General features: G+C 40.0%; 1 protein-coding gene across 7 annotated transcripts in view; it reads right to left on the bottom strand.

Moving 5' to 3' along the window:
* SORBS2 (sorbin and SH3 domain containing 2) overlaps nucleotides 1–21,252 on the bottom strand; it is a 185,471-nt gene that overhangs the window by 42,285 nt on the left and 121,934 nt on the right. For 2 of the 7 annotated variants that reach the window (XM_072950441.1, XM_072950445.1), the window contains 7 exons: nucleotides 17,739–17,805; nucleotides 17,022–17,066; nucleotides 14,329–14,518; nucleotides 11,990–12,104; nucleotides 4,348–4,506; nucleotides 3,572–3,655; nucleotides 1,717–1,773 (listed from right to left, as the gene is read on the bottom strand). In XM_072950441.1, coding sequence (XP_072806542.1) covers nucleotides 1,717–1,773; nucleotides 3,572–3,655; nucleotides 4,348–4,506; nucleotides 11,990–12,104; nucleotides 14,329–14,518; nucleotides 17,022–17,066; nucleotides 17,739–17,805 — 717 coding nt within the window. The remainder of the gene's footprint in view (nucleotides 1–1,716; nucleotides 1,774–3,571; nucleotides 3,656–4,347; nucleotides 4,507–11,989; nucleotides 12,105–14,328; nucleotides 14,519–17,021; nucleotides 17,067–17,738; nucleotides 17,806–21,252) is intronic. The other 5 variants (XM_031691415.2, XM_072950444.1, XM_072950442.1 and 2 more) reach the window with 3 other exon arrangements.

The raw sequence follows: 21,252 nt of genomic DNA, 5'->3' as shown, positions 1-21,252 counted from the left end.
TAAAAAGTATGTTATTCATGGTATGTACTAGGCACTTGGTAAATAGTGGCCAAGATAATGTCTATTCAATTATAGATTTTACTATAGTTTTAAATAAGGTAACTAGAGACAGAATTCAGTACCTTATCAGAATATTTTTTAACACTCCAAAAACTGTGATGTGAAATTAATAACATAGTTGATATACTATCAGAACATACGACACCCCCTCTCAATCCCAGAGAGAGAATGGAAAATTAGTTTAACCATTGGCAAAGTGCTTTTTATGTGATTTTTTTTTTGCCACAACTATAACATCATAGAAAGCATAGAATTAAGTTTCTACTATTTTTGTCCCAGGAATTACTGTGTAATGTTAACTATCAGAATTTATATCACAGAAATCAATAGCTAATAAGGAATAGTATTAAGCAAAAGATTTGAACTCTAAATACATCTCTTAGAAGTGCTCGGAAGTATGATATAAAGAAAATAGCACTGAAGTGAAGGTTAAGAGACCTGTATTTTATTTTTAATTCTCTACCATCTTACCATGTGATTTGGGACATATTTCTTAAAATCGCTGGGCTCTACTTTTCTTGACTGAAAAATGAGTAAGTTGGACATGGTGATCTCTGAATTATTAGTGAACTAATTGCCTTAAAAACATCCTGGAAATATTTCATCAAGATATCTGAGAGCAATATCTGACCAAATTGAATGCCAAAGTCAGTTCTTTGCCTGTTCCTGTATAGAAGTGATACCTTTTCTTCAGATGTGAGGGGAACATGATGCGCAGAATAGAACTGCTTGTTGTATTTGATTTTCTTCAGATTATATGCCTATGTACAACACATTAGCCTTTAGAAATGATTGAATTCAATAATCCAGAATGTTCCCGATTATTTTTTATTTAATATATAAATATTTAGACACTTCCCTATTTTAACATACATTCTGATGCTTTCCTTGGGAGAAATTATTTGGAATTGCAAATTGAAGCTCTGGTAAGTTGAGTATTTCCTCCTGAGACCATGCCTGCAATTCCAGTGGTCACCACCATGTGTCAGTAGTACTTCCTGCAACATAGATATCCTACTAGTTTTACTTTCTAGTTGCACATATTTAACTGAGCGATAATCTATTATAATGGCTACTTGGATTACAGTACTGAGAAGGATTAGTAATGTCTGTTAAGAGTGTGGAACTGGGAAGTGGTGACATATGTGCCAGTTATTTGTCAGCCCTGTTCTTGATTTTATCTGATGGTAAATTCCACAGATTGTATTTAGGAAAGTGAAAGAATTAAAATAAATTTTAGGCAAACATGGTACATAAAAATTTGATTATCTTAGAGTCTAGACTGTCATTCTGCACCTGCAAGCATGGTGATAAAATGGCTCTGAGAAGACTCCTAGTAGTATTTTACTCTGTCTAATTGAATATGTGCACTAACACGACTACTTTTGACTTCTGATTATATTCTGGATACCAGCCTGCACTGGATAGTTCAACTACAAGTTATGATTGGAGTGATTTTTCACCTACGTTTCCGAGAGGGCTAACAGCTTTGGTATAATTAACGTACAAACAGTGATACTGGATACAACACAATGATGCAAAGATAGATTCTCAAAACAGCTTAGACACTGCAGTGGATTGTAAAACACGGATGTTCAGAATCACAGTAACAGGTCTTAAGAGAGAAATCTGAAAAAGAGAATAATTTGTTTTTACCTCTTTGGAAACACCAGAAGAATGATCTTGAACATAGTCCAGAGCCTTTTTAGGAGGCTGGGTGTAGATGCACCACATAAGCAGAGTGTGGAGATGGAATGGAGGAGAATCAATGGCAGCAAGGAATGAACATGTGGAAAAGGTGACAACAGTTAGAAACTGAGTGCTGATAGCATCGGATACACACAAAGAGTGACATGAATGGAGCAAAATGGGGGTAGCCCAGGAGGAAGAGCACAATGTTTGTAAATATTCTCAAGCGCTGGGCAAAATTACTAGTGATTTGATTAGTATATATATAAACTCATTTCTTCAAATCAAAATTAGCACTCCTAGTCTCTAGCCACAGAGGAATGCAAGGTATATTAAAGAAACGCTGAAAGAGCAGGTGGATAGCATGCTGGTGAGTTTCCACGTGTGGTTGAAAATGACTATAGAAAAATGCTGGTAATTTCGGCTCAGAACAGAAACTGGTCTAGTCTGTACAAACTATCTATAAACAAAAATAACAATACATATAAAATAAAGCTGGGGAATTTTTTTCTCTAAAATAAAATGCATTTATGTGACTACTTGGATACAACTTAGAAAAAAAATTTTCCTGTTAGTTATAGAAATTCTAAAAAAAATTATTTGGTTTATATTCATTTACAGTGACTTTTGATCCAGTTCAATAAGATATAACAAATCTAACCAAGTCTGCTTTGCGTTTTAATGGACAAAAGGGACTAACAACTATAACCACCTAGTATATAATATATAGTCAGTACTTGAGTATGTAAATCAGTATATGATTATGATAAAAGAAAGACTGTACACTCTGATCTTTCATGAAACTTCTGTACAGTGTATTCAGTATGTTCTTTACGTGTTGAAAATTCAGAAACACCGGTGAGAGTATAAAAAATATGTAATTGACAGACATCAGATGCACTGCTGTTGGTAGATATAGTTCCCTGGTAAAACTTGAGTTAATAATGGAAATTGTTATTTGAAGCTTGGATTGACTCTTTATCCCGAACAGATTAAGCAATTCTCATAAGGCTGACCTTTGGTTGGGTTTTGGGGACTACAGATCTTGTGGTGGTTTTCAGTAGCAGGACCAGAAATCAAGGTCCATAGGGTTTCCTTCTTTTTCCTTTTCCTTATATCCCTAAGAGCAGGTGAGGTATTTTATAGCGGAGATATTCTGGCAGTGTATTACAGTGGGGATTTGCTAGAGGTTTTTGTTTGTTTGTTTTTGTTTTTTGATAGGCCATGGTTTAACTTCTGACTCTGCCATTTACTATCTTGGGCAAATTACTTAACCCCTCTGGCCTCCGGGTTCTTTATCCTGGAGGAACATTGTGAGGACTCACTGAGAGGATGAGTACAGAACCCAGCACTCTCCAGGCGCTTGGTGAGTTCTCAGCAAACGGGAGCTATCATAATAGTAATTATTTTTATTGTAAATTTCACAGTGTTCCTCTGCTTGAACTAGACCCAAACGGACTGTAAACAAATACAAATCTTCTATAAATCTGTAATGATTGTCGGACTATTCTAAGACAGAAACTATCTTAACATTTTGAATTTGCAATCAATTAGACATAAAGTAATCCTAGTGCATGATTTGATGGTAAAGAAAAACTCTACAGGAAGTGTCTGAGCACGTTTAACTGGTAGAGAAGTGAATGTGGGCTAAGCTGTACCAAATCTGTGTATGTAGGATACACTTTTTTCAGTGTGTTTTTAGTGTATATACTATTTTGCTTTTATTCTCTAAGTGACGCCTATCTCTTCTGATAATGGTATGCTTTAAAAATCAAACAACATTCCCCTAATCATCTTATATTAACAGTCTAGCCTCACTTACCGGGCGTCCAAACTCCAGTTCTGAAAAGAATTTATACCAGGGCTCATTTTCTAAATCTATGTCATCTGGATTTATGCGATCAGTCTGGAGCAGATGTGAAGGAAAAGGGAAGGAAAAGTCACACTGAGCTAAGTGAGGGCAACGCTGTGAGGCATGAAAAACACACACATTCGCACGCAGACATGCATCAACTCTCATCCGACAAATCTCAGCCAGAGAGAACAAAGGAAGTAAAGTAAAATGAGCAAACTCAGGACATGGAGTTGAGCTCCGGTGTCACCACTTAGGCCCCTGGCTCTGCTTCCTCTGCTGTCCTGTCTGGTTTTCTCCTTAGCTGGCTGCGTAAACTTCGACAAACTCCCTGGGACAGTGAGAATGAGCCTGGTAGCACAGCAGGGTGTCAAAATGGGCTCAACTCAGCCACCAGATAGCTCTTCTGGGTGGGTGAGTGTCTCCATGCCCACACCCTCCTTGGCCCCTGCGTGCGAGCCTGCACGCGGTGGACAGTGGGCTCAGGTGTAGGCACTTGGAGAGCCTGGGGGAGGGGAGGGATTCGGCAGGAAGAGATACAAGGTGGGGGAGGAGTGAGAGGTGCTGCGAGACTGTTAGGGGGTTGGTTGACATGAAGAACCTGGGGTCTGGGTGAGAGAGAAAAGGGCAGCACGGTGATGGTGACGGTGAGTAGCCAGCCTCTGGTTATCTTAACCTCTGGGGAACGAGGGCGACACCTGAACTTCCTGGCGGCGTTCGCTATGGTAGAGGGGGAAGGAGCTCACCCAGATGGGAGAGAGAGCCGGGGTGCACGGGCTTGGTGTGGGGATGCTGGTCCTGGGCGGAGGGGAGGGGCTACCAGTTACTTCTCCATGTGGTGACAGGGAAACAGGCTTCCGGCCAGGGTCCCTTGGAACCGGTGTCGGAGTGGCTGGGAGAGGGGGCTGCAAGAAAAAGGGGTGAAGGGAAAACTGATGCATTAGGTAGACGTTCTTGATGGGACTGAGAGGACGCCTGCTAGCTGCGCTTTGCGGGCGGCCTTAGGTAAGGCGGGAGGACACGTTCCAGAAAAATAAAATGTCCCCGGGGGTCCCCGCTAACTGAGGAATGGCGTGGACCACTGAAGAGGTGTGATGACAAGGAGCCTCTTGGAAAGTGAAGAAAGGTCACATTTTATGAGCTACCCCAGCAGTCACCTACCTGTCCACCTTAAGCTAGAGAAATGGGTGTGGGTGGGGTTAGGTTTTTCAGATTGCTGTGGCTGGTCAAGGTTGCGAAAGAGAGGGGGAGAAAATCCCACCCAGGTTTGGCTAACACTTTAGAGAAAAAGCCAGTTTTTATACTTGACTTACAGTGTACTTTTTTCTGAATGTTGTATTTAAGATATGAAAACCAGGACTGTTAATATAAACAAGTTGAGAAAATATATGCAATTGCTTTAGTAATAGAAAAAAAAGAGCATTTACTTTACCTAGCAGTGTCCTTAGTGCCTTTAAATAATACATGCCTGACCAGATTGATTCAAGCCATTGATTTTGCATTTAAAAGAGATGCTTAAAGTGCCAATATGGGTTATGACTTCTTTGAGAATTTATTACATGACACTAATTAAACATGGAGCAACTGGATGGTAGTATTTTAAGTCAAGGGGGAAAAAAAAAAAGCTCCAGTTCGCTAAAAGCCATTCACCTTGGCCGGGAGGGGACATATTTCAGATCTGTTACATGCTCACTGCTTCAAAGCAGGTCCGTATCATTCCCTTACAATTTTTAAAGAGCTCAAGGACTTCCACGGAGCAGTTGTATCTCCACTCTGGAAGAAATGCCCTACAATCTTGTAATATTGGATGTTTTGAGATACGCCACATTCAAACAAAAGCCATTATTTTGACAGTAGCTTGTCCGAGTGTGAAACTGACCTGTTGCCTTCCCGATAGTTTTGTTAACAACACAGTCTGTATTTAATAATCAATTCTATCCAACGTCTTTTTAGAGATGTGCCTTTTATTTCAATATTTTATGAGATTATAATAGTAGTCACAGGCAGTGAAAGAAAAGTTTGAGACATCATGACACAAGAGTGAGAGGGTCTACGTTATCCCAAATCTGGTGATCGTAATGAGAAAGACCGCGTAACCCTGGGACATGTTTCCAATGGGGCGCTAAGCGATAAAAGCAGACTACGATGACAGTTCTGGTGGGGTCACAAAGCCTGTGTCTGGACAAGCACGGCGTTGAGATTGTTCTTTTCTTTCTTTTAAAATAGGATTCTCCTTTACTGTCATAACTTTGTGGAGAACATCCTGTAATTACTATGAGAAATGTTGCAGAAATCTTGAGCTATAGTCTCTTATTTATGTCAACATTCTGTTTGGTTTATATTTCAGAAGTAGCAGTGAAATTGATAGAAAATATTCTGTTTTACCATCTTCTGTTTAATTTAAAAACTTGATTCAATTTATATCCGATTCAATAGTGCAAAAGTAGTAATTGAGATTTTGGTTGTAGTAAAATACTGTTTTTCTCCAATTATCATTTAGATTATAGCTGCGGCATATGGCTATTTTATGGGATAGTTTGGTTGGAACTGATTCTTAGTGTAATTGACATTAGAGAGAATTTTCCAGTAATTTTGTTCTGTCTGTAGAGGCCCACTACTGCTTCTACAGGAAAACTAATCTTTGGCTCTTTCAAATCTCGCTGTTTCTAACGTTACACACTTAATAATATTATTAATTCTCAATTTTATAATGTCTGTTTTCATGTACGGTACTTTATTTTGCTAAGGAGAGAGAGAAACTTCTCTTAAACGAAAATGTGTTTAAAAAACATTTTGAACAGTAGAGGGCAGCAACTTTACTAAACAAGTATATTTACCAGGGCTTACAACTTGGGCTTCCGCCTTAAAAAATATATACAACAAACAAATATACGAATTCCTGATTTATAGAAATCTGTTTCTATGATAAGATGTGGAAACGGGAGCAGAATATCGACTATCCTGCACCCTACCTTAGAATGGCAGTTTTCCATGAATTACGATTTTGTAGATTAAAAATTCAATTTACCGTCTCAAGGGGCAACGATCTAGAATCCATGCCAATAGAAATGAGAAGAGAACCTCTCTCCCCCTCCCCAACAGCAACAATTGGTAATTATCTATAATCCTGGAACGTAATGAAAGGCACATGCTTAAGCAGAGCGTCTGTGGTAAAGAGTGGTAAGTGGCAGAACTAGAATTTTCTCTGCTGCATTTGACCTTTTGAACCCCTTTAGTCATGCAACAATGAAAGGTATTAAGCAGCAATCTAGACTCACTCTAAGGTACACAGAGGCCTCACAGAAGGCAGTGGTACAGATGATCAGCCAACAGACATGCATACGTACGCATAGTCTCACGAAATCAGCACTTTTCACGAGTGACTTGAAAAAATTTCCTTTCTGTCATTCGACACGAATGTTAACACTCAGAAACTCATTTAGGATTACTCTATTTGCTCGGAAAAGACAACAAAAGAGCAGCGATACTGCTGCACGTCTTGCTACCCTCTTTTGGTTTCTGCTCTTTTCTTTTTGAAAACTCAGCACCCCTGTGCTTACAACTGACCTCGGGGCATCAGCACAAGAGGAAGTGTTTAAGAAAACCTAAAACTGTAAATTACACACGATTCTTATTTCAAGGTAACCCGTTTTTAAAGTTTTGTTTTCCACAGTTTAAAAGCGTTTTGTTGCTTTTCAGGTCATAAAAATTCTACTGTTCCTAGTATTCTTATTGCAGGCATGTGATTTCTACTTGCTGTTTCAGACACAAAAATATTGCCAGCATACCTTGGTTCTTTATAATTTATGCTCATTTGATTTTTAAGCTTTAATTGCCATGGCTACCATGTTTTACATATTCTGAGATTCTGCAGTAAATGCTCTACATGTTGTTGGTTGGGATAATATTTTATGATTCAGATCAACAGATGAAACTCAATATTTTTATAGCTTAAGCTTTGATTGACAATCTTCACTGATAAAGAAGCTTAAGTTCACTGAGGATTTAAATTACATTTGAACTCTGCATAGTGTTTTCAGTGAATGTTTCTTTCACTTTTATCATCATATATGGGTTTAGTTATTGTACAGAAAGGTTGTAACATCTCCTTGTTTTCTATTTTGAAGCATCAAGAGGTCCTAAGTAAGTGTTTTTTATTTTATTTTGTTTTATTTTATTTTATTTTATTTTATTTTATTTTATTTTATTTTATTTTATTTTTATGTGGCTCACCTATAAACATATCCAACCAGATGGGATGTGAAATTTTTATTAATATAATCCCAGCAGACAGTTTGTATGATTGTCTCATGGAATAAATTGTGGTTCAAGTTAGTTTAAGGTAAATCCTTAGTGATTGCAAAATATTTTCTAGATAAGACATTAGGCCCATGTAATCATCATTTCTAAATTTATAGTCAAATGAATATCTAAGCACTTAAACAATTGCATTCACTTTTATTTTTCTGTTAAAGAATATAAATGCATGTTCCATTGATTTCTAAGGAAGAGGGCTATCCTTCTGGCCAGGGTCTGGAGGAGGACTTCTGTTCAAATAGTTCTGCCTCCTCTGCTCCCTTCGTGCGCTAGGGAATCATGGAATTAGTGAACCACGGTTACTAATAGCAGTATGTGGAGTCCCTCCTGCGTGCTTTGATGGAGACCCATGCTGCCTTTTGTCACTAGAAATGTGCAGACTTCATAGATAAGCTACTGAACAAGGATTCCATCCCACCGACTTTACCCACTAACTGCAAGGGTGAAACCTATATTCATTCACTTACATGTTAATTCAGTGAGTCTTCACTGAACACCTGCCATGTGCCAGGCATTGTGCTAGGTGCTGGGGATTCAAGCGGTGTGCCAGACATGGTCCCTGCCTTCAAGGAGCTTACAGTCTAGTGAGGGACACAGACAAGTAAACAGGCTGTTACAGTTCAGTGTGGCGGGCGCAGTGCAGCGTGCTCTGGCTCACAGCAGGGGAGGTTGTGTCCAGTAGTTGAGATGGTGCCCTGGTGGAAGTTAGACTAGGCTGAGGAGGAGACGGAACTTCCCATGGGAAGAAAGAAATGGTGGAGAGAGCATTCCTGGCAGAGGGACAGCCTGTGCAGAGGTCCAGGAAGGAAGGAACTGAAAGCTCTCTGTAGAGCTGGGACATAGTGAGTGAGGCAGGAAGGGCAGGAAGATACTTGCGGCTGGAGAGGCCAGCGGGGGCCAAACCACGAGGTGTTTTGTATATTATGTTAAGGAATTTGGGTTTTGCAAGAAGGACACTTGAAAGCCAGGAGAAAGTTCTGAGCAGGAGGATTTCTAAGATTGCCCTCGCTGTGGTGTGGAGACTAGATTGGAGAATTAGGGAAATGAGGTAGTGGCTGGCATTCTAATCCAGGCAATGGACAATTGTAGACCGGAAGAGAGGGGTAGCAGTGGCATTTCTCCTGCGAGTCAGGACTTTGAGATCGCTGGGGAGAGGGGAAACCAAGATGACACTGGGGAAAACTGGGCAGATGGTGGCATCATCTCAGAATGCAAGACAGCAACAGAGAATAACCTAGCTGTTGTCTATAACTTACAAAAAACTAAAGATGGAAAGGAATGCTCAAAATCATCTTGGAATAAAAAGACATGAGAGTGCCTAAGCCTTGCACTCCTTGAGTGCTACCCATTTGCTACTCCATTGCTCTTATTTAGCAAAGCTGCTCTCCATCCTCTGTCTTCTGTGTGTCCAAGACACTCTTGAATCTTATGTAAACTCTATCAAGATAGAGCCAGTCTCTGCCACACCACTGTGCCCTGCACTCTTTGTTTTTTTCTGATTTAGCATTTGGAATGGATTCAAGATTGATGAAAAGAAAAAGATATATAATACAAAGCTTGGTCAGAATGATACAGATGACTAGCTCAAATCATTTTGCCTAAGGCTGGCCCTCAGCAGAATTTTTTAGGAGGGATAAATGTTTTGGTTCTTTCCATTTCTTCCTAAGATATCCATTCTCATTTCCCTCCAAGTTTCTAGGTTCCTCCCACTGCTCTTTCCCCATGGCAACAGAGATCCATCCATACCCAAATCTTCAGCCATGTTCTAGATCTTTCCATTCTTCTGAGGGCTAGTTAAGTACCCTGTGTCTCAACTACTCAGGGCCCATGGTACTGGTAAAATAAACCAAGTGCACTAATTTACTGTCAGCTAACAAGTAAATTAACTTATATCCTGCAAAATAATTAAATAATCAAATCTAACTTAGGTGATAATGACTACTAGTTAAAGGGTTTGGACTTAGCTAATCCTGGTGGGGTGACAGTATGGTGGTGAGTCAGTGCACCAGGCGTGCGTCTGCCCTGGCTCCTAGATCCAGGACTCACCAACCACGTGAGCCTGGGCAGGATTACTAAGCAAGTGTTCAGTTTGTCTATCTGTACAATGGGAATTCTGCACACCTACTTCATAGGGCTGTTGGGACCATTACATGAGATACAGGCATAAATGACTAATTACAGGGCCTGGCCCGTAGAAAGTGCTCAATAAAGACCTACAACGGCTGTTATGGTTATTATTATTATTATCACTGGTTTTGAAGTAGGAGCCTTCAACTAAAAAACATGAATAAAGTGGACTCTCAGTCACAATGACAGGGCCCATGAATACGCTCTTGAGGGGACAAGTTCATCTAGTGTGTCCCCATTTTCACCGCCCAGGAGATGGTCTGCTTCACACAAATGTCGGTCTACTCTGCAAACTGGTTGAATGATAGACTCTGAGTTCCTTGAGGTAAAGACTGTGTCTTGTTCACGACCGTGTCCCTAGCACCTAAGACAATGTCGGCACATAGTTGGTACTTAATAAATTTTGTTGCATGAGTAAATACTACAAATATCCTAATGGGATGGCTTCTAAAATCAGTCCTGTTTCCTGACATCACAGCTTCAGAAGCATTCCAGTACAGTTACGACCCTCATCGTCCTCAGAGTCTCATACATCGTTAGAACGGTCCTTAACCTTGCGTTATTTACATTTACATCTGAGACTCATTACTCTGCATGATTACTTTGCTATTTTCAATTTTCTGCAATGGTGACATCACGGTTCACTCAATTCTCCTCCTAGAAAAGTCAGAGATCATGCTATTCAGTCATGTAACCTAGTAAATGGGTTATACGTTTGCAGGGGAACCTGCGGATCAGTGTTGTTCCTTTTTTTTTTTTTTCTTTCAGTTTTTCTGGTAAAGTCCTGATGCTCTAAAAGATAAAAGTTATTTGAAGAAAGGCAAAGAAGGCTTAGATAAATATCCTGTATGAATTGTGTGATTATAAGGTTTTTGAACATGCTTCTCAAGAACATAACCATAAACACAGGGTTTCAAAAACTAAATCAAGGACGCTCATGTTGGGTGTGGTGAGCAACGGTTTCCAATCAAACTTCAGGGCCGACCTTATGTTACATATAATAATGTGGTTTCTGGGATACTCTTAAAGGCACTAATGCAGAAAACTCTTTTTCCTGTTCACTGACACGTAAAATTCTTTTAAGACAAGGATGAGAGTAAATTGCAAGTGACATCAACTGTTGCTCTAGAGGCAGGTTTCACCAGAGAGGATGCAAAGGAATGATAGAATTTCAGAGAGGTCCTGAAGGCGCTGATCTAGGAGAGAAAGCACAGGTCTCAGAAAGGAGTGGGGAGATCAAAACAAAGAGGGCCCAGGAAGAACCTGTCTGTTAAACTGCACTTTGAGGAGGCAAGCGGTTATTTTTCACTTTATGTATGTTTTCCTTTGCATATAATTAAAATATATAATTGGAAAAAAGACTGCAAAGGTAAATATAATATCTTGATCCATTATATTGACAACCAGTCAGGAAGCTTGAGGCTTGGTAACCTGAGAGAGATTTAATAAGAATCAATTAAAATGACTTGCTATAAGAAAGGCATTTGGAAAAACTCCCCTTACGCCAAAGAAATACTAAGAAATCAATCTGGAAACCAAGGGATGGACCTGCCTGGGTCCATTTTTCTCAGAGAGGTCAAAGAATGATTGTTCTCATTAGCAATGTGAACTGGCAATTCAGTGTTACGTTTGAGTGTTGTTCTTTCTTTCTTTCTTTCTTTCTTTCTTTTTAAATTAAACTCAGGGTCATGATAAGGCACAGTTCTGGTTACATGCAAATGAGTCCTACGGTTGGTGGGTAGGGACCACATAGTAGAGAGCGCATCTTCGGTTCTGGGGTAAGATGCACAAATCATGACACAAAATAAACATGCTTTCTCAATAATGCCAACTAAATAAATTACCTTTGTGACAAAAAATTACTAAACGATATGAAATTCAGGTTTCTTTGGGAACCCCAGGACGCCTGGAGAACTGGCGCTCTATTGAACGGCAAATGCTTACTGGTCTTTCGTGCTGCAGAATTGATGACTTCCCAGGTTCGTACTCAAAAATACTCCTTGGCTCAGAACGAAATTTTCTTGTGTCCACTTTTCTGTCTGGAGGGTCCCAGTCATGCCTAGGAATAAACAACAAATTACGTGTTCAAATAATTCTGTATGTTTAAAGCAGTTGTATAAAACCACTCACTATCTGTTTTCAAAGTAACTTTTAGTATGGATTTTTTTAAAGTGTTTCAGGATAAAATGTCAGTCTGCAGAAAATACCACATTTACCTTTTGTTTTACATAAATGACTTAAGGAAAGCCACTTCTTTTGTTTCATATTTTCTTCTATTTTTTTTCCGTACAAGGACTGTCCTGCTGGCTTAATAACTTTGTGGCTAGTGACATGCTAGTAAACCTGGGGTCACAGATAGCAGCTGTGTGCATTTGTGTTTAGTGTAAGTGGCGGCTATGCTCCATTAAGCTATGTGAGTTTATCCCACCGCTGTGTGGCCTGGCATCCTTGATCCAAAGCGACAAGGAGTAATGCACACATCATGTTTGATCTTGTTTGTCTTGCAAGTGGCATCATAGTTTGTCTGGGAAAAGTGCCTTAGTCTCACTTGGGTTGCCATCCATAGAAGCAAACTGTGTGGCAGAGGAGACCCTCCTTGGGGTCACCCTTGAAAAACCAGAGCGAGACATCTAATCCCATTGCATAGGAGCATTGGTGGCTCAGTGGTAGAATTCTCGCCTGCCATTGCACAGGAGCCCTGAAATCAGCTCTTTTCTCTGAACTAATATCCTTCAAGAGGCACTCAAAAAGGGACTTAAAACATAAAGCTTTCCTGGGTAGCTGAGGCTGAAGAAGGCTTCCTTTGCGGGGACGGTTTCTGAGGAAGAGGGATTTTCTGACTTACAGACGGGGGCAATTCTCACTCCTGGGCTGGGATGGAATTCTGTCTCCATAGCATGTTGGTAATAAAAGTACCCTACAAGGGAGACTTAGGGACAGGTCCCTGGCTTTCTGGTAAACTGAGGAGTAATATTCAGCAGAGGTATTTTGAGCATTAGACAAGGCAATGTATATGAAAGCGTAGAAATTTTTAAGGAACTATCATGTTTTGTAATGAAAGATTTATTTTTACTAAATCTTTTTTAGTAAAAATAAATGGACAAATAATTTAAATCTCAGTTAATGATGGTTCTTTTTTATGGCAGAGATACTGTTTCATGTCTAGATAATAATTTCTCAAATTTCAGACATCACACATATAACTCATCATGAGGCAATTGGTACTGAAATGAGAACCTCTTTATACATAGTGTGTGTCTATTTTTGTGGCATCTTCTACTTTATGTGAACATCAGTTCCTTTTACGGGTACAACGGGGTGTTGACTATAATATTTCCAGGACGTGTATGATGGATGGATGCTTAATAACCAATATTAACATTGAATAATTCTTATATTCTTTCTATGATTGTTAGAATAGCATGAGCTATGACTTTAGTCAGAGCTGAGTTTGAATCCTGGCTTGGACATTTTGGCTGTATGAGTGGAGCAAGTTACTTGAATTTTCTAAACTACAATTTCTTTCTAAAATGGGTTTAAACTAGAACGTTTCTCATTGAGTTGTTCTCAGAATTAAGTGAAATAATACAGGAAAAGTGCTTGGCCTAGTGTTTGGCTCATAGTGAGGTCTCAAAAAAGGGTTCCCTATAAGTAAGATTATTAGTCATTATCCTCATAAAAATGGCACAATAAAAATATGTTTATAAATTTTTATTTTTGTGTGAATAGTTTCTATAAAAATAGTTCAGTGGGGAAATCAAATTAGTTTGTGGAAATGAGTCACAGATAGACACTTATTAACTAATGTCTTATTTATGATTTATGAGTAACCTCCCCTGTTTTCAAAAAGATACTTTTGTGTACCAGAGGGGAAATTTTAGGTTATTAATAGTCTAACATCTCAGATCTGAGGAAACTGAAAATTAACTGTGTAGTCCCTGACCTGCTGTGCCAAAGGGATCACGTGTTAGTTTTTTCCAGTTATTTGTCTTCTTATATGCATTTATTGATCAAAGAGTGGGGATGGTGCTCAGGTCACTTCACGTCTAACTTAGGTCACTGTAATATTAGGAACCAAGGTTGTGAAACGGTTTACTACACTCTCAGTAGAGAAGGTCAACGTGGCACCTGTGTTGACTAATAAGATCGCACATATAAGACTAATAATAAGATTACACACATACTATCTCAGTAAGGTAAGCTCCAGTTCTGCTGTGGAATGCCGTCTTGGTTTATTTTTACCCTAAGCTAAATATAGGACACTTTGGGGAAAAGTGCCTTACTTTTCCGTTGAAGACCGATCTCTTGGTCGAAGTGGTGGGACTGGAGGAGGGACATGTGGGGGAGGGACGGGGGAGGAAGCATCCTTAAAGGCATCGGTGCCATTGTCAGAGTGGCTTTTGGAGAGAGGTCTGTAGGTCTGGGTCTTTGCAGCAGGATGTGACTGAGTGCTGTAGGGTGAGTTGTACAGGCCTGCCAGGAAACAGCACAACACAACAAAAACAGAACAGAAGCAAATATCGTTTTAAAAGTGCGTTAAACTGTTTGTAGCCCACAAAATATCCAATGATTTTAACCAAGGTAATCATCAGCAAGCATATTCATAATGCATGCATTGCATGTTGTGCTCTTTATTAATATTCTCTATCATTATTAATCTATTAATTTGTTAATAGATTATATACGCAAGCAGTGGGTACAGTAAATCTTCATCAATCATTTTGGAATTAGTAATAATTCAGACTAGAAATAAACTTGCAGATACTTAGCAAATTTTCTCCTGGATAGTGTAAACTAATCACACAGGTAAGATTTCAGAAGATTAAAAATACTTAATAGGACTGTTTCTGGATGTCTTCATTGCTTTAAAAGCTCTGACTGACATATGATAACTCATATGTTAGTTGCAATCAAACAAAATATTGAGCGAGTTATATGTGTGCTGTGCAAGGCTTAAGGAAGCGTAAACCCTCAATAAGCTTATAGAGCATCCGGGGAGAGGAGACACAAATAGAATTATGATTGAAAATAACTGAAAATAAAACATGATAAAGGCCACATGCGGAAAATCTATATTAGGAATGAAAGATTTTAGAAGGTGGTGGATTGGTCAGAGAAGATATTATAGAACTGGTGGTACTAGAGTGGAGTGGGTTGGGGAATACGGTCAAGTGATGGTGTAGAAGGGAAAAAAAGAGGCAGAAGGTACAAGACCTGGAACAGTGGGATGTAAGGTTAATAGAAAGGGAGGAGACTAGTTGCAGTCGTTTTGTTAAATGGGTTAAATTGTAAAACTCTGCAGAGGGCTAAATGGTAAAACTCTGCAAAGGGCTCTGGAATTACTGTTCAATTTGCTGATTACTAATGAATGCAAACTTCAATATTAAGAATAACTATAAAAATTCCAAATGTCCTGCATCTTTTGAGGTAAGTCTATTTTCACTCATCTGCTTCTCCCAAAGGTCCGTGCAAATTACTATGACAAATAAGAGACAACGTTTGTACTTTCGTTTGGCCTCAATCCTACAGTCAGACTTCAACTTGGGAGCCTGTTAAACAAAAAAGACAACAGGCCCAAAATGGAGTTGCTTATGCTCAGCCCCACGTCACCAAACTGAGACGTAATTACAGTTTTGGCTCTCCAAACTGGAGAGGGACCCTTAAACCAGTTAATCAGGAGTCACCTTATCAGCACGAGTCAGATTCTCTGCCTGATGGGCCCTGAGACCCTCAGGGAAAGTGATCCTGCAGGAGCCTCCTTGCTGAGTGTAACTTTCCCACTCCCTTCTGCCTATTTAGATCCTTCCATTTTTGTCCAGGTCCTCGGGGCTCCTTTCTCTCTGTTAGATTGGATGCTGCCCGATTCATGAATCATTGAATAAAGCCAATAAGATCCTTAAAATTTACTTAGTTGAATTTTGTGTTTTGCCAAGCTAAACACAGGAGGGGAGTTCGGAGTTCCTGTGACCAGGAATAAAAGTTGAGGCAATCTTAGCAGGCCTCCTGCTCTCATCTGGAAGAGCAAGAATTGAAAGCCAGATTCTTACGGGTTACTAAGTGTGTCCTGCTGGTTTTGTCCCCTCTGTTTGTCTTTGGAGATTAGTAGCAGAATCCCTAACAGCTGAAAGTCCCGAGTGCTGGCCTTCAGGCCTCACGGAGGGGACTTCATCCAGTTCCCGGGCCAGGCTGGCAAGGGGACCCTGATGTGACGTTAAAGCTGCTGAAGGTGACGTGGGCCTGGGAGTCCACTCTAAACAAAGGAATGACAGACACTTGCCACAGTCCTGAGCCTGGGGCTGGCAAGTGACAGGAGCCCCAGTGTGGGATTCCTACCATGTGGCATTTAGGAGAAAGCGATGATGGGAAACATTTTTTAGGAGTCCTTCCCTCCAGGCTGCAACCACTTCACAAGACACCAGCTCCCTCAAATACGAGTAGGGAAATGCCCGGAATTGAAGCCGTTCCATTATGACCACTGGCAACTCTGAGTCAGAAAAGCGGCCCAGCAAAGTGGGATTTTAAAACATCCTTCAGTGAATGGTTGCATTCTGGAGCCAAAAGCATGGACAGGGTCACAAAATACTCTGCTTGACTTGTTTTTTGTGAAGTGTATCTGAAAGATCTTACGCAACTGTCATCATTCTGCTGATAAAAGGAGCTCTTTATCTTATTCTGTGCCTCCTGTTACAGTCTGTTCTTTCATGCCGTCCTTCACACTTTGGTTAAACATTCCTGAAGCCTAGAATAAACTAACAGTGGGGATGAATGGGATAAAAACGTATCAGTCCTCATTTCCATGAGAAAAAGATCAAACCTTTTGTCATGCATGCCGAGGAAAGAAAGCAAGCACCTTCCTGATTGTAAAAACTGCAAAACGTGCACTCAAACGGAGTGGTTAAAAAAAAAGTGACTGGGAGGTTCTTCCGAGCATGGCGGGGCAGAGCAGTCTCACGGCAAGCAAGGAAACCCATCCTACCTGCATTGTATGTGTAAGGAGTATTATACATGTCTGTGTCATCATCTAGAAAACGAAACATAAATATTATGGTAATACAGATCCGGTCAGCACATCCGAACAAGGTAACAGCTTCAGAGAGACAAAGAAACCAACATATTTTGTCGAGTTCATAATACCATTTTTCAATATTTTTTGTGTGTTTTTTGTTTTTGTTTTTAATGCTGGGCCTCTGTAGATTGACTTCTCTGGTCTGTAAGAGATTGGCTCTGCTGCCCACTTCACAGCATACAAACATCAGTCCCTTATCCTCATTTCCACCTGTTCTGGATCATGAAGTTTCTTAAGTAAAGGGCTTTAAAGGTCTCTCATCAGCTCAGGGAGACCCAGCGAGGCTCACTCCCTTGATAAGGCACAGATATGTGTGGACCGAAGGATAGCGAGTCTGTTTAAGCAGACAGCACACCACACCAATTTATACTGTGGGTGGGGAAGGAGGAAGGGATGAGACCAGAGCACCTGGCAGTCCTCCAGGGTCACCTTCCAAGAGGCAGCTCAGGAGTGAGGTAGGAGCATGGCAGTCTGGGAGTTGAGGGGTGATATAAGAACAAGGAGGGATGTTGGAGAGAAGGGAGGGCTGTGAATTTTCCTGGGGTCTTGACATTTGTGTGAGCCAAAACTGCATAAAAGAGTGTACATCCTTCAGCCCGCCAGGACCCGGCCAGAAAGCAGACATACCCGGCTTGTGCACCATGTGAATTTGCTTGAACATGGTCTTGTACCAGTCCTTCGGTCTGTCAACCGTCTGTAAAAGAGAATGTCCAACAGTTACAAAACGGGTTCCAGGTAAACACTGTTCCTCCATGATTTTCTTTTTACATTTTTATCTTTTTTTAATAACAGATTTCTGTTCTACGATAAAAATTTCTGACTCTTTGCTATTTCATGATGACAGTATCAGTCATTTATCTAGGTATGCGTGTGGCTGGTAAACCTGTTACCTCTTGTTGGAGCTGAGGCTGAGCTGGAACACTGTATGTTATGGTTTTACTTCTTCCAGGCTGCAGCTGTGCTCAGCCCTAGGTGGCTGATATCTGCACAAGCTTATTTATATAAAACTAACTGAATGAAAGTAATAGTGTTGTAATAGTTCGCCTCACTCCTTTTGGTGGTAATTATCATTATTCTTAAAAATTTGTTAGTGAGTACACTGTTCAGGACATTACTTTAAAAATTAACTAGGGAATATTTTTGACTCAAACTGTAGTCTGATCATTGGCTTGGAATTAGAGAAATAAAAATTTGATATTTACTAGTCTGAGTTACTAAAATACTGAATGTAGTAAACAGTCTAGGGTCCTAGAGCAAGTCCAAAAATTGTAGCTCTTGTTTCAAAATTCCTTTAACGTGATAATAAAATGTTGGCAACATTTGCTGTGCTGAATTGTCCTAAGTTCCTTAAGAGCAGAAGCTCCTTATCCACCCCGGCTTTTGGCATAATGTAAACAGTCGGCTGAGGTGGAAAACAGATTAATTGTCAGCTCAAGCTAGATTCAAATCCTGGTTCCTTTAGTTACTGTTTGATACTTCCTAGCAATGTGAATTTGGGCAAGTGAAGTAACCTCTTAGAGCCTCAGTCTTCTTTTCTCTGAGATGAAATTGTTGTATCCACAGCATACAATTGTTATGGAAATTGAAAGAGACAACATATACAAAAAAGCCTAGAAAGATGCCTACAATAGAATAAGTGCTCAATTAATAGTAACAGTAGCAAACCTCAGATATTTATAGAACAAGATAACGAACGAATCCAGGTTATTGGATGGAAGGCTGCCTTACGGCATACCTATGAAAGTGGACCTATGTCTTTATAATCGTAATTAAAGATTTTGCTTGGCAAGATCTTCATCTCAACTCTTCCAGAGCTATTCTGGTAAGAAACTCGACCATTCTGTATACGGTAACTAAATATTCCAGATTTTTTGAGACAGTTCTTTTCATATAAAATATTCTGTTGGGACGGCCACAAAAATATCCTTGTACTTGTCAGACTAAGCTTTGGTGCAGATTTTACGTCCTGATTTTCCTCTCCAATGGGGTCATCGCGTTTTTCACCCGAGGGGTGAGGGGTTTGTGCTATATCTACATTTATTTTGATCTCTAGGAATATCTGGTTTTAGTGATCACCACAAATACACAGTAACGCTGGGGGCTACTGGACCTTGTTGGGAATCACTTCTTTGTTCATTCTAGGCTCTTTCGACCAGGGAAGAATCGAGTGGATTGCTGATTGACTTTATACTCAAGTGACGGGAGCTGGTGGGCAAGGCAGCGATAAAGCGAGGGTCTAGTTATTATTTGCTGGTTTAAACAAAGTAGCTGAACATGTATCTTCAAGGGGCATTCGTTTTCATAAAAGGTGGATTTCTCTTTCATGAAACTTTAATTCCTTTGCAGTCTTTAGCAATAAGAAAATAAGACATAATTTTGTATAAAAGTGTTTCCCAGCCATACCTGGACACAACCAGTGGCCACAAGGAAGCCAAATAAGTGAGTTATACTGCTGTATATGGCAGTGTATCCTGACAGACAGGATTTTTTTCTTCACTTGCCGGAGGGCACGTATCAGGCAGGATCTCAGTTCTGCTGTCTGCTAGCTTTATATGGTGAGCACAGGGATGCCAGGAAATACCCAAGTCGGTTGGCAAAGAGGAATATGAAACTGGTCAACAGGGGCATGAAAACTCTCCGTCCCTTCCCAAGTGAAATCCTCTAATCATTTAAAGTTCCTTTTATAAAATAATGCCATTATGGAGGTTGTTACAGCAAATACTGAGATTAGGTAAATAGACGTCTACTCAAATTTGAGGAGTTTACTTTCGTATGTGTCCTTCAAAATGGGTTTGCATGGGACAGTAACTACCAGTAAATCAGTCTTCAGCTGTCTTCTGTAACCTTGGCAGAGTAAACCTGAAATTTTGTATTCCTGTAGTTCACAGAACAGCAGAACTCTACGTTGACTTACGCAGAGATTTCCAAAAAGAGGAAAGACACACATTTTCAACACAGCAGTATACATTATTACTCTATTTTCACCCCTTTCTAGCTTTTGAAAAGGCTTGAACAGTGTTATATTGGAACTAGAAGGAAAGAATCTTGTATTTCACTTAACTAGCTGGCCTTAATTACACACTCTCGTGGGATCTGAACCCTCGCGGTTTCTGTTGTTAAGGACGGCAGTAAAAGGCTACCCCAGAAGTCCCGGGTCACATGGGAGGGCAGTCTCGGGAGCTGCTTCCCTTCGCTCAAACAGCTCAAAGGTACATTTGTTTAACTCTTGGCTTCCGCGAGTTTCTAGGTTACTTTACAAAGTTCTGTGTCCTTGGTGTATGCTGGTTGTCTAAAATGAGACAGCACTGCCTGTGGTGTATACGCTGAGCAGAAAGGCCGTGTGAAGCAATGTACGTCTGATAATCATTACTTTCTATGTGGATGGGAAAGAAAAACAACCTTGGAGATTCTTGGCATGCTGCGGCTCCGAGATGGCCTGACTCCACTCCTGTAAACACAGCTATACTTGGGGATGTGCCCTGCAGGGCTGGAAAGGAGGAAATGTGACTAAGACTTCAGACCTGTACCTTCTCCTCAAACTTTTAAAAGTCTAAATAAGAGCACAGCTGTACATAAAACTGATGGTTCCTTATAAGGAACTTCTGGGTTGCTCATATTTCATTTTCTATTTTATAGAAGGGGAACTAGCACTGAATGTCTAGTGTATGCATTTGTTTATGCATGTCTAATCATGCTTTGGATTTAGCAGGAGATAAACAATATAAACATGCTATATTTCTTGATTTTCACTAACCATCTATAACGTCTCAGTTTTTTTCCTTGTAAAACATAATTAGCAAGGCCCTGTTAGTTAAGAAAATTGTCCTGTGGATAAAAACAGCTCCAGCTTTGCATGTCCATCTTTGTATGACATTTATTGATTTAAAAACACACCTAGAAGTCTCGGATAAAAATCCCTTCAGACAGAACCTATAACTACATAGAATCAGGGATCTCCTAATTTGGGTATCTATTATGCTTCAAAGGTCAATTAAATGAAACCAATGACACCACACCTGTCTGACACTGTGTCCTTCCATCATTAGGAAACAATGTCAAATTAAACCATTTTGAAATCTTAAAAGAGAAACAAACAACAAAGCGCCACCACCAGAAGCACATAGTCACCATAAGATTAGGA

This window comes from Vicugna pacos, chromosome 26 (assembly GCF_048564905.1).
Source record: "Vicugna pacos chromosome 26, VicPac4, whole genome shotgun sequence".
NCBI classification, from domain to species: Eukaryota; Metazoa; Chordata; class Mammalia; order Artiodactyla; family Camelidae; genus Vicugna; species Vicugna pacos.
The sequence above is the reverse complement of the archived record's forward strand: the minus strand, read 5'-3'. Positions and strand labels throughout refer to the sequence as shown.